Genomic DNA, 17,424 nt, shown 5'->3' with positions numbered 1-17,424 from the left:
AAAAAAAACAGATTTATAATGTATTCATTATCTCAGGAGATATCGCAATGGGTAAATCATCGCGGGACATTCTGTATTCCTGTATAATATAGTTATTTTATACCTATATGGCTATAGCCTATATTTATATATCTTTGTTTACACTTTACAGCAAGTCTGAGCCCGATACTATTCGATATACCAAACACATTTGTTTTCTTGAACGATCGTATTATACCGATATAATATATATTATGTATCGTTATACACAAATTTGTTTCCTAAGAATAACATGTTTATGCTCAAAATCTGTTTTCGTTTGTAATGATTTATCATCGAATTTAAATTAAAGGCTGTTCAATGCGAACCATTTTTAAGGGGTCGTATTAAAGCAATATAGTTTTTTTTTTAAAAGTCACTGAATACCACGGACAATATAGATAAATCTATATATATAAATTAGACATAGGCGCAATTAGGTGGGGTCAGGGGACCTAGCCCCTCATATACTTATCTAGACTCCACATAATAGGTACGGATACAAATTAAAAAGTATGTCTTACCTAGGAGCTCAATCGGAACCTGGGGAGGGGGATGTGTGACAATATCATAAAAAAAACTATGAACCAATAAAATTGCTTTTATTTAATAACAGAAAATAGATAAACAACAATATAACATAGATAAATGATGTCCCTATGTAATATGTCGTGTAGTATAAATGTATAATACTATAATATCATCAGTAAAAATAATTTACTAGGTATATGTATACTGAATTTAAAAAAATACTATAATTTCACATTTGTCTAGATAGGTGACATGTGTCACCCCCTTGCAACCCCTAATGGGCGCTTTTGTTTGTGGTATATACCCAGTGGCATATTTAGGGGTGGAGGGGAAGGGGTGAAATTGCCCCGGGGCGCATAGTTCTGAGTCCATCAAAGCGCCATCACTAAAGGTTATATTGTTTTTAAGGTGAAGTTATAACTTATTAGTTATTATAAAAGGAAAATGAGAAAAAAAGGGGCGCCAAAATGTAAATACCTCTCTGTGTATACCTAACGTATAAAAAACCAATAAACTTAAAATATTTAGGTAGTTTAAAATTGATATAAATATTTTTAAAACGTCATTATCTACAGTAACACATAATAATGTACATAAAAGTTTTAAGTCTACACGAACAATATTTTTGAATTAGGCACAACTAAAACTGTTATTCCTCGTTTAAATATCTAATTTTATCTACATTTGAACTTAAATATCTATTTAATGTATTTTTGGTTCCAGTATGAACTATTTATACTACTTAGTATAACTACTTAGGGCTACTTACTCAGTAGTTGATATTTTTTTAACTGTCCGCAGACTTCAAAATTACTATACCTGAATACTCAAATTGCTATATACTAGGATATTTAGAAACATTTTATTATACAACACGTCTAAAATTAAGAACTATTTTTTTATTCTTTATAATTAATGTTTATACATTTTACATGTGTTTAAAATGTTGTTATTAAATAACACTGCCAAAAAAAAAAAAAATTGTAAGTCATATTCAATAAATGTAAGAATCTTTATTTAAAAAATTTAATTTAAAGTGATGTTTTTATAATATAGCTGAATACAATATAAGGAAATCAATAATATAATTATTATTATTATAATTTTTATATTTTTACTTACAATTATTTTGAAAGCTATTCCATTACATACAAAGTTTGAAAGTTATTTTGACAACTCAACTAGGATGGATTTATTAGAAATGTGTTAACCTAAACATGTAAATTAATTAAGGATAATTATAATATTTATATTTGTTAAAATATGACTAAAATCATTAGGTAAAATATAAATTAACTTCAAAAATCAATTTTTTTTTTAAATCTAACTATCTATAAGCTAGATTAAAGATATTAACTTATCAATAGTTACATACAATAAATAATTTATGTATTCAATTAAATACATTTTAACAAGTCATTATAATATACAAAATTAAAAATGTATCAACATTGATATATTTAATAAACTTAGTTGTTTTATAGTTATTGTTTAATGTATTAAGTAGTAATATTATAATTTTAAATTTGTGGTTAATATTTAATAGACAAACATGCTACGCAAATATTTTTATTGAAAAAAAAAAAAAAAAATGATTGTTAATAAAATAATTTAAAAATATAAACCAAAAAAATAATGAGAATAATAATTAAAACAATATAATATTAATCCTATTAGAAAAAAAAATATATTGTATAAGTATAAAACAACAAAAATAGAAAATTATTGTTTGTTCACTAATTGTCATTAATCCGAGCTCCTAAAATTAAAATTAAAAATATTACAATAATTATATTTATTATTTTGTAAGGGTTATTTAAAATGATTCATCAGATTCTTTGTACATGGTTTTTTTGACCATATTATGCTATGTGAATTTTGGAGATATATTTTAATAAAACTGGTACATGCATATTATCTATTAGATAGCCACATAGAACATTAATTATAGATACCAGAAACTACATTTTAAATTATATTATTTTAGTGACAATTATCACTCTAAGACAAAAATTATACAATCATTTGTAATCAGTCACATCATTTTGAATAACCCTATATAGTAAATATATATAATATATATTAAGGAGCACAGTGTAATTTTGTTCAAATAACAGAAATAATACACTTTATAGGTTTAATGATCCTATCCTGTAAAACCAACTAAATTTGAGCAAGTTGATCAAAACTAATTAGGGTAATATTTTACAGGCCACATTCAACTCAGTTTTTCAATATTTAAATCTAAAACTCAATAATGTCTTAATATACAATTTTAAGCTTTTTTTTAAAAATTATTTTATACAATTATTTGAAATAAATAAAAAAACAGAGTTAAATGTTACCTCTATAAGAAGTATTTTTTTTCCAGTTAAAAAATAGTTATCGAAATCAGACATTTCTATAAGGCTGGGGCTAAACACGCTGTATCCCGTAGCGTTTCGAACGCTGCGAAATACACAGTGTATAGTCCAGCCTTAGGTCCGAGATTTTTTTCTTGTGAAGTTGTTTTTGTTAATATAATACATCCTAAATAGGTATGGGACAGTAGATTAGTGGGAAAAGTATCATAATTAAGGTAGAAACTAAAATATAAATAACATTTTCAAATTGTATATGAAAATTGCGGAAAATTTGAAAGATCAACACCAGGCTCCTTATTATATAGGTATATTTAGCATTTTAAAATATAATAATAATGTACTATGTACTATATTAACTCAATAATATTTTAGTACTACCTGCTACGCCTATGTCTTCGATGTCTATCATATGACCGTGAACGACTACGGCTTCTTGACCTAGAGTATGATCTAGATCTAGATCTGGAAATTGATCTACGTTTATAACGATCACGGCTCCTTGAACGGCTCTTAGATTTTTTTGATCGACCACTTCTCCATCCACGTCGTCTATCACCTATTTAATATAAATATAATGTTTGTTATAAATTATTTATCATGAAATAAGTTATTATAAATTATACCTCTTCCTGAAAATCCATTTGAACGCCAGTTGTCAGCTATGTCTTTTAGTTTAGGACTTATAGTCTGATTGGCTTCTGTGAGAACTGAAACCAAATCTGCAGCTTGTTTGGCATTTGACTGTGTAAAGAATGTGTAAGCTGTACCCGTCTTGTGAGATCGACCGGTACGACCAATACGATGTACATAGTCTTCAGAATTATTTGGGTAGTCAAAATTGATTACAAACTTCACATCTTCCACATCTAAACAACAATTAAAATAAATTAAGAAAAATCAAAAATAGTATTTAAATATCAACACTTGTAGTTGTTAAATGTTGCTGTTTGGCCCAAGACTTCATAATCACTTTCATTTACCAAAATGAATCTCCAAAATAACATTGTTAATGTTTTGTTTATTTGCTATTTACCATCGACATCCGGTGTACGTGTTTAAGCGCCCCACACGGGACAACGATTGACGTTGGACACGTCACAACATACACAGACAGGTCGAGGCGGGGGACAGCAGTGTGGAATGACTAGCCCCACGTTGCCGCCGGTGCGCGACCACTCAAACTACTTGTGTAGCCAGAGCCGCCACGAACACACAGACCCACACGCAATTATTAATGCATGTCCATTTTTGAGGCACAGCGTCGACAATGCGACAACATTGATACATTTTTATAGTATTTTTTAAATTTAGTACGCATTGTACAGCTTGTGTGTGCCTCTGTAATGTAAAATAAAACAAAAAACAGAACATATCAAACACCTATAATTCCAGGTAGTTCTAAAAAAATTATACCCATTTTACGTGTACATACTAACTTGCGTTACAATTCAATGCAGATTTAAAATATAAGCTATATGAATCCAACAAATTCAACATATTAACAGACGCACACTTAACATCATTAATAGAATGCCATGAAAGCCATTATGAATAATTATTTCTATTAACATAAATGTAAGAATTAATGATGAATGATACTGCACATCATAAATAGCAACAGGGTTAAATATAAATATTATTCAAGATTATAAAAAATAAGACCTAAATTAAAGTAGGTATTATATTATTTTGAAAAAAATTTTTGTATACAAGACTGCCAATTTGTATTAAGCATATTGTTTTTTTTTTTAGATGAGATAAGTTACTTCAGTAAGCTGGCAATTTTATTTTAAAATCTAAATAATATGTAAATAATTTTTTCAATAATGTTGGTTCATTTAGTTTTCCTCCTTTATTTGAGATTTAATTCAGTTTTTGGAATTTTAAGTGTATTCTATTATAGATTAATATTTTTACTCATAGTGTATTTTTTTTTTCAGAATTACAGTACATACATACTAATTTTATAATCATGTTAGTATCACTATTGATAAACACAGATTGAGAGAGTTGACAATTTACAACTGATGACACTAACAGTAAATAATTGATTAGTACATTTAGTATTCGATTATCTTATAACTAGCTGTAATCTATTCTAATGACTATAGCAGTGGTTTTCAACTGGTGTCGTGAATTACCTTGGTGTGTTTTAAAAAAATTTTTTTATTTATATTATACGTATTTGAAGTATATCTGTATATTTAATATATCATATTATTATGGCATAATGATGTAGTAAAAAAAACCTCAGATAAGAAAAACAATTGTGAAGATAGTCTCATTCTTAATTTACATATAGGATTATATTGGTTGCTTTTTCAAAAATTAATTAATTATTTTATGTGTGTCCATTTTTATGGATCTAAATTAGAGTATTGTAGTAAAAAAAAAGGTTGAGGATCACTGAGTATGTGCATGGATTTATATGCACAAAAATTTGAAATATGCAGTAAAAATTATGGAAATATGCATCAAATATGCAATAAAACAAATATATATATATATATATATATACATAATACTTAATTATAATAATATTTAAAAATATTTAACTTTATAAAGTATACTTTTTTTTAAATTAGTATAAAAAAGTAAATATGCAACATATTGAAATTTAAAAAAAAAATTAAGTACAGATTTATTAATTTTGCCTAACACTTAGTACTGGGACATAGAAAAAATAAAATTTATTCAAATGCAATGAATAAATATTTCCCCCTTCACATAAAAAAAAAATGATCATAATAATTTTTATTTTTATTTATTTTTCGTACAGATTATTGCATAGTCGTTGCACCACCTTACAAGAAATTTCCTGAAATTTTGTCACTTAATAAATAGCCAATTCTACAACAATAATATAACTAGATATCAATGTGACAACATATAAATTTGTATATCATATTTTTCAACCAAATTCTTCAATAATTAAACAATAGTCTCCATATTTAATTATAGGTGAAATAAATATATTAATATTTGGCAATATCAGACAAACACTAATTTCAAGATGTAAAACTTGATAAATAATAAAAGGTTTATTTTCTCCTATTATTATGCAAATTTACTATTTTCATTATAATATTAAATATAACCAATATAGTTACATTTAAAATTCTGAATTTAAGCAATAGGCAAAATGCGATTGAACTCATGCATGATTTATACAAATTTAGAATATAACAAGCTCATTACTAGTAAATTGGGTTTTTATTGTGTGTGTGGAGTGAATCAATATGAACCTTTTAATTAAATTTAAATAAGCAGTATATTAAAGACTCAGTCAAACAGAACACGTTATAGCGGTAAAAGGCTTGTCGGCGTGGTGCTTTCACACGCATGAATAACGCGGCGTTGTAACTAATTACAAAATCACGCGACGTGAAAATAACGTTTTCTGTTTGACAGAGCCTTAAGTATTAATATTTATAAAAAATTTGATACAAATAAATAATTGTAAATACATTTAATGTACACTACATTTTTATTTTATTCAGAAATAAGCAATCCACACAAATTGTACATAATAAGTTAAAGTTATTATAAATCATAGTATAATTTTAGTCTTTGAGTGACACTAAAATAATATTATTTTAAATTTAGTTTCTGGTATCTATAATTAATGTTCTATGTGGCTTCCCTTATTCACATGAATAACATCTAATCAATAGTAAAATTCATCTCATAGCTACTACAGCATTTCAAGTAATAAATTTATTTGGATATGCATGGTCAAATGTAGAAAAACCATCAATTAACGGTACTTCCAAAGTTCATTCACAAAATGTACGTTAAATATTAAATTATTCCTGCAATAATATTTCAGGTGACCAAGTTAACTATATAATTTATTGGGTTATTAGATAGTCATTGATCAGTTAAAATTTGAGTGATTTGTATATTAGATTTCCGAATCTTTATCTTATTATTATAAACATATTTATGCCTAAACAGGCAGTTTTCCAGATTACAGTAACAAACTATACACAAATACAATATGAAATAAAATTAGTTAGTACAGCAAATATTTATATTATAAAAGTACAACAACATAGATAAAAAAATGAAGGAATAACATTATTAGTTTTGATTACAAATAAGTTAGGCAACAAAACTATAAATAAACGTTAACAATTTAATATAGTAGAATTTAAGTAACAAGCCTCATATAATTTATAAATAGGATGATTACGACCATAGTTAGTAGAATAAAATGTAGAAGAGAGAATGATGTCTAGAAAAGATCAATACGTGACATTTTTTAAGGTTTAGTTGAAGTCCAAGATATTTTGAGCAAAAAATTCTGGATACGCCAATATTAGAGATTATATAAAGATACATTGTTGTATTGTCCGTGCAGAGAATCAATTTCACATTAAATCCTGTTCACAAAGAAAATGAAGAGGAGAAAACTTTAAGGACTACCTTGAGGAACCTATTAGTTTGCAATGCATGTGGAGAGCCCATGTTGCTTGATTTTAGATTAGAAGTGTTTTGTTTTGGTATGTAGCAGAATTATTTATTTTAACTAAAGGAGAAAAATAAATCAAATATTCTGCAGATTAATGTGAATTTATGTGTTAAAATAAACTATATAAATTATGAACAAAAAACTGAAACACTTGCGATTAAATTACAAATAAACAACTTAAATACAAAAATTATTTTTATTAAGATAAATATACTTTCTTGGTTTTTGATCAAGATAAAGAATTTTTTTAACCATATTTTACTTGATTATCAGATTATAGCAAACAATTTTTAATTTTTTTTTGTTAAGTCAAGACTATAATGGTCATAATTATATTTAGGGTACCGTATGGTAATTATACTTTAGAATCAATTCATTAAAAAACCGCACATATGTATATATTAAAATCATACTAAAATATAATTTAAGAGTATTCCTTGTCATTTGCAATGACCAATTTGTAATTTGTAATATACAATATGACGAAAGGTTTAATGTAATAAAACTTTAAAACTATCATTAATAATAAAAAACTGGTTTTCTTTGAATTCATTTATATTTAGAACTTTTAAAATTTCAAACAACTATGATTTTAATTAATTCACATAGTTTTGATTTCATCAAATTTAAATACAATGTGTTATTCCAAATTAGTTTGAAAATGTAAAGCATGTAAATTAATAACAGAATGTTTTTAATTGTTTTATCAAATGTATTAAGATAAAAATAATCATAATAACTTTTTTCAAATTAAACAAATAAAAGTTACCTGAAATAAGACTATACTAATATGTACTAAATACTATTATCAGTGAAGTCAGTAGTACATCATAATTTGTATTACCTATCCAATTAAATTAAATGTTTTAAAAAAAAAATTATATTTTGTTAAAATGTGTTTAATTATGAAGATAAAATGTTATAAACATTTTATTCAACAATAAAAAAACATGTTATAAGGTTAAATTTAAAATATATAACCTTCAAGTTTTTATTGTAATAAAATTATTCTAACAAATTTTATTGTTTTTTATATAGATATAATATTATTTGATTTTAATCAAATATTGAATTTATACTAGAAATTAATTATATTAAAACCTTAAAACATATTTGTAGTTACTCACCAAGACCACGAGCGGCAACATCTGTAGCGACCAATATAGGGTAACGACTATCTCTGAAATCTATAATATATATATGTAAATTGATTTTACCTTAATTTTATTTATATTCAAGCAATACAAATATAATAATCATACCTTTCAAAACATTGTCTCTCTCATATTGTGATTTATCACCATGAATACATACAGCTGAATACCTAATATATAACAAAATATATAATTATAACAACATTTTTCATACTAAATGTATTATTATATTAACTCACCCATGTCTTTTAATCTTTCTTGTAATTTCATCCACCCGTCGCTTAGTTTCAATGAAAACAATAGTTTTATTTTCATCTTCATCCATTATTTTCTTTAAAAGCGATATTAACCTAATAAAATATTAAATGTTGATAAATTATAGATACTAAAAACATAACCTTAAGGAATATATACTTTGTTTCTTTGTCATATTCCTGACAGACTTCAACAATTTGTTGGATATTATGGTTAGCTGCTAATGTTAAGGAACCAATATTTATTTGTATATATTCATCTAAAAATTCTTCAGCCAAATTTTTTACTTCTTTGGGCCATGTTGCTGACCACATTAATACTTGTCTATCTGGCTGCAAGTTAATAAATAGATATAAGATATATAAAATTGTTATAGCTTATTTTATTCATTATTAACTGCATACTCTTATTTGATCAATGATTTTTCGAATTTGTGGTTCAAACCCCATATCCAACATTCTATCAGCTTCATCTAAAACTAGGTATGTGCATCGACACATATTTGTACGTTCACTTTCAAGAAAATCTAATAAACGGCCTGGTGTAGCAATTACTAATTCAACTCCACGACTCAAGTCAGATGCCTGGAAAAAATACATTGAAAATCAAAGAAATAATGATAATTAACTTAATTCAGTATTTCAACATACCTGACCACCTTTTGGTGCACCGCCAAATAAGCATGTACTACTAACTCCAAATGCATCACCAAAATCGTCACAAACAGTTTGTATTTGTTGGGCTAATTCTCGAGTTGGAGACAATACTAATACAATAGGTCCATCACCACGTGATAATTTTCGTTGATGTGAAATATGTATTAAAGCAGGAACAATATACTGTCAAAAAATAAAATTATATACATTTACATAATGCTCCAATTCATAGACTATGCAATGATAACAATAATTTAATACCGATAATGTTTTTCCAGAACCAGTGGACGCAATACCAACTAAATTATTACCAGACAAAGCTATTGGCCATCCTTGTGCTTGAATAGCAGTAGGCTCAACAAAACCTTGTTTCCTGTTTAAAAAGTATTCATATAATCTAATGATAAAATACCTAACTATATTTAACAAAAATGTGTTACTTTAATTCTTTGATTATGATTTCAGGAAAGCCACTTTCATCAAACTTAAATATTGGTTTTGGAATATTTTCGCCAACTAGTGTTATTTCTTTCTCTTCTCTGTATTTTTCTATTTCTGATTTTGATCTAAAAATAAAATAATACAATGACTCATTAAATGAGTTGTATAAATATTTTAATTTTAAAACTATAAAGATACAATTCAGACAATAAGTAAATGTACAGAAATAAATTGAAAATGTAGAAAAATGTTTAACTCTACTAAAAAAGTTTATAACATATTAACATACATCCATAAAGAATAATAAGCACCAGCATAACATGGAAGAACACATAGCTCTAAATGTATGCACAACAATATCACATTTTATAAAATAAATAATTTATAATATAAGACTCATAGGTGTTTATTGTTTATTATATTAGTATTGAGCAAAATTCAGAGGGTACAGCAGCAGCCAATACATTTTATATATTGAGCTTAATATTATTATAAGTTATTCTAGAATATTACTTATTAGTAGACTGAGGACTTCTAGTACTTATAAACCTGGAAATATGTATACACTTTTGCACTAAAATAACAACAAATATGTACTTAAAATATGGTCTAAAAGTGTAAAATATGACTTTTGCTACCTACTTAAATTATACAATTATATGAAAACAAAAATATAAAAAGATAGTATGATTAAGTATTCACTTTAAAAAACTTGAAAAATTACTAATTAGCAATTATGAATTAACACTCCCTGCTACACACATTGTAGAGTTATCAGCCAGATAATAGACCGTTATGCGATTAGTGTAGTACTATTATATTTTTAAATATTCAATTTTCCAAATGTATACATAATATGCTCTTAATTTATCAAAGACCAAAATTTTACACTTCAAGTTTTTCAAAATATATTTTTTATTTGTCACAGCTGACTTTATTTAGATCGAAAACTGGCAAAGTATGGTTTTATTTTTTCTAATATGGTTAAATATGCATTTATAACTAAATATGGAAAAATAAGAAAAATAAAATTTTCAGTGTAACTTACTAGTATTATGAAACACATTTATAATAAAGATGTAAATGCTGTAAATTTATCAGGTGCAACTAAATGTTGTCATTATTTTTTTCAACAAAATAGACTATGTCAGACAGTACAGGCTTACTGATTTAATTAAATTCTGACTCATAAATTTTGATCAACATATAATCAGCAGCTATAGAAAATATTAGATAGCACATATTTATCCTGCCCAACAAATAGAACTAATTTTCTATTAGTAGTTATTATTGTTTACTAACTACTAAAACATATTATGATATATTTGTATCAAAATCTTAAAAATAGATAAAAAATATATAAAATGTAATAAAGACAGTTAGATGAACTTCAAATAATATATTAAGTAATTAATAATAAATAAAGAAACGTTAAATTGGATTTGGAAAATATTAACCCCGCGAGATCAAATGAGAAAAAAAAACGGTGCAACTAACAGATGGTTAAGCAATAACAACTATGAAATCAAACCCTACCTAATTACTTATTAGGTAGGGGATTCATAGCAGTTAGGAACCATAAGATCTGCACCAATGACTATAATAGTATTGTTTTTATTTACTTCAGCTTAATTATTTTAAAATAGAGTTGTACTTCAAGCTAAATTTTTACACCTCAATTTTTTTTATCAGTTTAAGAGGATGTCATACCGACATTTGTTGTCTCCGTCTTTAACATACCAAATTGTATGCTCAGTTGAACACGGTTAGTTCCATTAGCTTAAAAAATAGAGTGAATTGACCTCTTATAAAATTTAAAAGTAAGATTATTATCTAGGCAATTTCATCAATTTTTTATTATATTTTAATTTTCAAACAAGATATGAGTATTTTAAGATGTTAAAACAATTTACAATTTAAGAATACTCGTGAATCGCTTTAAAATTAAAATATAATAAAAAGCTAATGAAATTGTTTTGAAAATAATCTTACCTTTAAATTTTATAAGAGGTATTTACCTCATTCTAATTTTTAAACTAACGGATTTATCGTGTTCCGCTGAGCGTACAATTTGGTATGTTACATACTTGGTATGACAACAAATGACGGTGTACCGTATTCTTAATTAAATATAAATCACATTTCATACCTATTCTGGACAGCTTCGTGCGGCAGATAGAAATCTTTTTTGAATGGTTCGAGCTTTTTTGTTTCCCATCGAGGTTTACGTAAGTTAGAGCCTGGATCACCTCTACCTCCTCGACCACCACCACCGCGTCGCCGTACCGGACTTCTACTTCGTCTATCCCGTCCACGTCTACGATCTCTAGATGACGATATTGGACTGTTTGAAAAAAATTATATAAACAAAAAATCATCGTTTTATTAAAACGTATGGAAGTATTACTTAAATTGAATATTACGATCGACTTACTTTCGGCTGTAACCCATACTGGAGACCATTCACAGGTCGGCGGATCAAAAGTAAGAATTGTAAATTCACGATTAGAAAATATAATTATTATACTAAATAGCCCAAATATTTAGCTTAATATGTTGAATAAGCAAATCAAAACACTGACGTAAGGCATAAATGAATAACGACTTCAGAACCGTTTAGTAAATGGTAAATATAAACATATTGTATTTATGGATGAAGAATGAACTATGAACTTTGTGAAACTCTAAAATCGGCAATCGGCAGTCGCCAGTCAGTTCTCATCAGTCGGCACATATTCTTACTCTATGGTCGGCACTCGCGAGTCGCTGATAGGCTTATAGTTTATTAGTTATTGTTGCTTAATAAAATGCATTGAAAATCCATGTTAAAAATGTTAACATGGCGTCATCATGGAGAAGAAACTTCGTACACAAAAAATATTTTTAATCAAAAATACTATTTAAATACTTTTTTACATTATGAATAATGCCTATGCTTTATCATAATAAATTATTCTATTTTTTTTTTCAATAAACCATTACTATTATAATAATGTTATAGTGTTTTATTAACTTTTTATTAAACACGAAATATTAATTTGTTGTTAAGTTCATTAATTATTATAGGTTTAAATATTAATTTTAATTTACAGTATAATATCCCACATTATGATATTATACTTTAACCCGTGGTTCTAACCATGAACTATAACTCTTAGTTCATGGTTCTAACTTCTAATACATATTTCACACTGAGCACCCCTGGTTGTTTTGCTTATATTTTACCCATTATCATTTTACATTTGTCATCTTAATCAAATTTCCCTTTGAATTACTGTTAAGTATTCACTATTTCCCATTTAACAGTTTAAAATTTTTAAAAACGTAATTTTCTTTTTATGTTGTTGAATTATTTATATTAATTTTGTTACCCAATAGCTCTAGTTTTTATTCTTGTCATAATGAAGCCCACAATACTTTCTTGTTTTGTATTAGTTTTAGGTTTATCATTCTTGCATAAAGGTAATTTTATGTCTAAAAGGTGTGGCTGTCTTTTGTCACGCCCTTATATTACAATACTATTAAGGCTTAACTTGTTCTGTTTAGTAAGTGGAATCCAATGCTACCAGTGTTCTACAAGTAGCGACCAACAAGGATCTGATAATTGTGGTGCATATGAAAAATTCCACAAAGATCGTCATGTCTCGGTAGAATGCACTAGTGATGAATCTCATACGCCTGGCACATTTTGTGTTAAAGTAACCAAACAAGGCCTCAGAGGATTTATATGTGAGTCAAAAGTGTCTAATAATTGATTTGGTCAATATCATCTACATATTTGTATAGTGTTCTGATATTAATACATTATGTTAATTATATTTTATTGTTTTAATATCAGGGGATGGTCGTTGGAGAAATGTGATCCGCCGTTGTGGATCGGTTTCTGATACTGGTGTGACTGGTGTATGCAACTGGGGAGTTGAATGGAATGGAGTCTATTGGGAAGAATGTTATTGTTCAGAAGATAACTGTAATTCGTCCACCAACATTACACCGTTATCCGTCATAACAACCACACTGTGTTCATTAATTACTATGTACATATTAAGGAATTGATCTATACTTATTTGTAATCTCGTAACGAATTCCGTCCAAACTTGATAGTGTTGATCACTATATTTTTTTTTATACATTTTATAATTCACTTAATTATTAGTCTTAAAATATAAACAATTATGCTATAATTAATGCCAGTTATCTTTTTAAAAAATGTATTGTTTTCTCAATTACCTGAACCTGGAAAAATGTCTTGTAAATTTTATTAGTTTAGTATCAGGTATGAATATAAGATTTATGCTGGGTTGCATAAACAATTTATTAAATTAAATGGTTTACTAAAAATGTAATGGACTAATCACGGGCCACTAAATCTTGTTTAAGGGACCATTAGCTCACTATTTCAACCCAGCAGTAGAGAATTACATTTTAAAATACAGATGGTTTCATTGCATCTTTTCTATTTGAATTTATGCTGATTATGATAACCGCAAGTGTCATAATTTGTTGTAAAAATGTTGTAAAAAATAATGCATAAGAACGTGCTACATCTAACCCCTGTGTGCCGGAGCAATTTGCAACTAATATAAGTTCATACAAATTGTAAGTGCATCTGATATAAATATTTGGTGAGCAGCCAGTGGTTGATTGGTTAAATATAATGTTACTATGTTAATTAGTATTACCAAAACAAATTATATAATAAGCCAACAACTTATAGTTTGAACATGTATTTTTGTTTCAATTAAACATTTCTCCACATTGTTACAGTTCTTAGAAAAGACAGTTAGTTTTTGTTGTATTAAATAATAAATTGAACAAGTAATTATGTGATTAACCCTGTTAGCTGAAAGCGAAAAGCAAAGAAGAAGAAGAATCATATAACTGTATACCTACATTAATCAAAAGAAATGCGTTAAATTAGACACAAGCTGAGCTGCCATAAGTATGTTTGGCCTATGGGTCCATAACTAATCCACAACCTTTTTTGTATATATTATCTCACATTATATTCCATATAAGTATATAACAATATATTCTCGTGATAACTGTGTTATATTTATTTTTTTATTTACTTACTTTTCAATAAAAGCCATAGAGTATACTCTATAATAAAAGCATAATATAAATAAATAACATTTTTCTTAAAATAATAAATAGTAAATAATTAAGCATGGTTAAAATTAAAATTCTGGTAAAAAGAAAGTGTACATACTTAGCCTTATGTTTGCTTCATTATTATCTGTTGGAATTTGTGTTTGCTTTCCACCAAATGCAATATTTTCAAATTAATTTCCGTTTTATTAACAATCGTAAATAAACAAAAAATTTAAATTTAACACAATATTTAGTTTTCCAATATATCCAGAAAAAATGTTAAGTACTGTTACTGCTAAAATTTAAAACCAAACAGAATAATTGTTCTATTGTTGTAGTAATATAGGTAGGTAACTGCATTCACATATCACATAGGTTAGTTATATCGTTGTGGAAAGATAAAATGTAGATAAAAAATTATGTAAGTATGTTTTTACATTCTTAAAAAATGTGTTTAATTTCAAGATAGTAAACATCTATCACATTTTTCTCATTCAATTACAAACTAAATTAATACATTTTTTTAAATAATGTATAAATTGTATTATCGTGGTACTACTTATATTTTGCATTAATATTTTAATTACTTTTCTGAAAGCATAAAATATATTAAATGACCAAATTTAAGAATGTTTTAAATTCCAATAGTTGATTACTAAATACATGCTGCATGCACTTTGTGTTGCATAGTTTTCATTATTTGGCTTTACACATTTTGTAAAAAAAATTATTTTCAATATATTCCATTTATAAAACTACCTACCTAGTAAATATACTTTTTTACCTTCAAAGAAAAATTATACTAACAGTATAAAATCATTGAAAAATCAAAATGATCAACATTTTACAAATATAACAGACATAATAAATAAATTAAAAATTATGCAGCCATGTGAGCTTTTTTGTTCTATACTTTGTCGCAGTAGCCCCTGCTGAGTTCTCATTGATAAGTGAATATCAGTAACGATCGTTCTTTTTAATTGAAATATCAGCCATTAGCCAAGTATTACAGTTGATAAAACTGAACAAAGCTGAGAAACCTAAAGTTGTGCATATAATGTCAAATACATTTACCCAGCATGTAGGGCATTAGGATAAATTTGTTAAGAGGATGTCACACCCGCATGTGTCCTCCGTCTTATAAATGTACAACATAGCAAAAACTGTTTTGCACGAGACAACTTTTCTCGCACCATATTTGAACTACCAAATTTTCACAATTTGTAATGAAGAACTTTATCTATGCAACAGCGTGCTCTTTTTTTAAATAGTACAATCATTTTTTATAAGCAAACGAAAAAACAAAAAACCAAATATTTAGAAGCAAATAACTTTTATTGTATTTATGTTATCTAAAATATGAGCAAGCTGTTGCGTAGATAATTTTCCACCCTATATGTTCAGAAAAATTGGAGCCACTACTACAAGCACAGAAAGATAAAAGTTGTCCCGTGCAAAACAGTTTTTGCTATTTGTACATTTGTAAGATGGAGCCAACACTTGCGGGTGTGACATAACCTCTTAAAATTTAAGAGGATGTCACACCCATTTAATGTAATAGTTAATGGACACAATTTTTGATAGTCAGATAAATGTTCGCTATATAAAATTATTATTACTATTATTAATAGATAAATTATTTTTATGAAATTCAAATTCTAATTAATAAAAAATAATTACAATTAATTGTAAATAATAATTTTTTCGTACAAGGGTTTGATACTAATAAGGTACCATTCAGTATAGTTTGGAAACCGCTAGTTTAAATAAAATTTATTTATTATGGAATGTGTAACTGTTTTACGATTGTTCATAATACATATTCAAAAATTATTATTTCACAAAACTAATGTACAAATTTATTTATAATGTATAACCCAGGTAAATTAAAATTGTTTTTAAATTTGTTATTCAAATTAATGAAATTTGTCAGCAACTAAAATACTAAAATGTCTTAATAATTAACAAGACTGACTAGTAACTTGTGTATCTTTTATTAATATTATATTATGTTACAAATAAATAAACAATAACATATTCAATTTATTATTGAATAAATAATCAAATAACTAATATAGAATTGTATGTATGATTTGAGGGGAGGGGGCTTTAAAAAATCAATACATTTATAAACTGTATGTTACTATATTAAAACTAAATTAAAATTGTACAATGATTTGTGACATTTTAACATTTATATAGCTATCACTCAAGACGTCAATCAACAAAATTGTAAATATGTTGATATAAATACAATTAACATACTTTGGTTGTTTAAAGTTGAACAAAATATTCAATATAAAAATTATATAAGCGAACTAAGCATTAATAATTAAAAAAATAGAAAAGGTAACCATACTTTGATATAATATTAAGATAAAACAAACAAGTGAGATTCTATAGTATAATGTTTTTTATAACACATTTGGAAAGAGATT

At 26.3% G+C, this 17,424-nt stretch overlaps 2 protein-coding genes across 5 annotated transcripts; one reads left to right on the top strand and one right to left on the bottom strand.

The window, feature by feature from the left end:
* Positions 1 to 1,630: 1,630 nt before the first annotated feature.
* On the bottom strand, positions 1,631 to 12,744 carry LOC100164172 (probable ATP-dependent RNA helicase DDX5). Of its 4 annotated transcripts, none has more exons than XM_008187566.3 (13): positions 12,327 to 12,732; positions 12,042 to 12,236; positions 9,892 to 10,017; positions 9,713 to 9,824; positions 9,446 to 9,634; positions 9,200 to 9,379; positions 8,955 to 9,127; positions 8,780 to 8,890; positions 8,649 to 8,710; positions 8,514 to 8,573; positions 3,536 to 3,778; positions 3,291 to 3,468; positions 1,631 to 1,760 (listed from the first exon to the last, which is right to left on the bottom strand). In XM_008187566.3, the coding sequence occupies exons 1-13, from the start codon at positions 12,353 to 12,355 to the stop codon at positions 1,745 to 1,747; spliced, it is 1,674 nt and encodes a 557-aa protein (XP_008185788.1). In that variant the 5' UTR covers positions 12,356 to 12,732; the 3' UTR covers positions 1,631 to 1,744. The 4 variants fall into 4 exon arrangements, 3 of the variants coding, with proteins under 3 accessions (XP_008185788.1, XP_001951743.2, XP_016662134.1); XM_001951708.5 differs by lacking the exon at positions 1,631 to 1,760 and adding an exon at positions 2,186 to 2,308 and having other exon boundaries at positions 12,327 to 12,730; XR_510992.3 differs by lacking the exons at positions 1,631 to 1,760; positions 3,291 to 3,468 and adding an exon at positions 3,946 to 4,250 and having other exon boundaries at positions 3,637 to 3,778; positions 12,327 to 12,744.
* Positions 12,745 to 13,173: 429 nt separating this feature from the next.
* On the top strand, positions 13,174 to 14,076 carry LOC100162067 (CG6583-like). Its single transcript, NM_001162039.2, is given in 3 exon segments — positions 13,174 to 13,354; positions 13,439 to 13,621; positions 13,731 to 14,076. Coding segments are annotated over 3 exon segments (462 nt in total). The 5' UTR covers positions 13,174 to 13,293; the 3' UTR covers positions 13,949 to 14,076.
* Positions 14,077 to 17,424: the final 3,348 nt, after the last annotated feature.

The sequence above is a fragment of the Acyrthosiphon pisum genome, chromosome A2 (genome assembly GCF_005508785.2).
Source record: "Acyrthosiphon pisum isolate AL4f chromosome A2, pea_aphid_22Mar2018_4r6ur, whole genome shotgun sequence".
Classification (NCBI taxonomy): Eukaryota; Metazoa; Arthropoda; class Insecta; order Hemiptera; family Aphididae; genus Acyrthosiphon; species Acyrthosiphon pisum.
This window is presented reverse-complemented; position numbering and strand designations above follow the sequence as displayed.

Coding starts and splice junctions, on each gene's coding strand:
- LOC100164172 (XM_008187566.3), bottom strand. CDS start 12,355: ATGGTCTCCAGTATGGGTTACAGCCGAAA. Junction 9,380..9,445: donor GTGCACCAAAAGGTGGTCAG/GTATGTTGAAAT, acceptor TATTTTTTCCAG/GCATCTGACTTGAGTCGTGG. Junction 9,128..9,199: donor AAATCATTGATCAAATAAGA/GTATGCAGTTAA, acceptor ATTAACTTGCAG/CCAGATAGACAAGTATTAAT.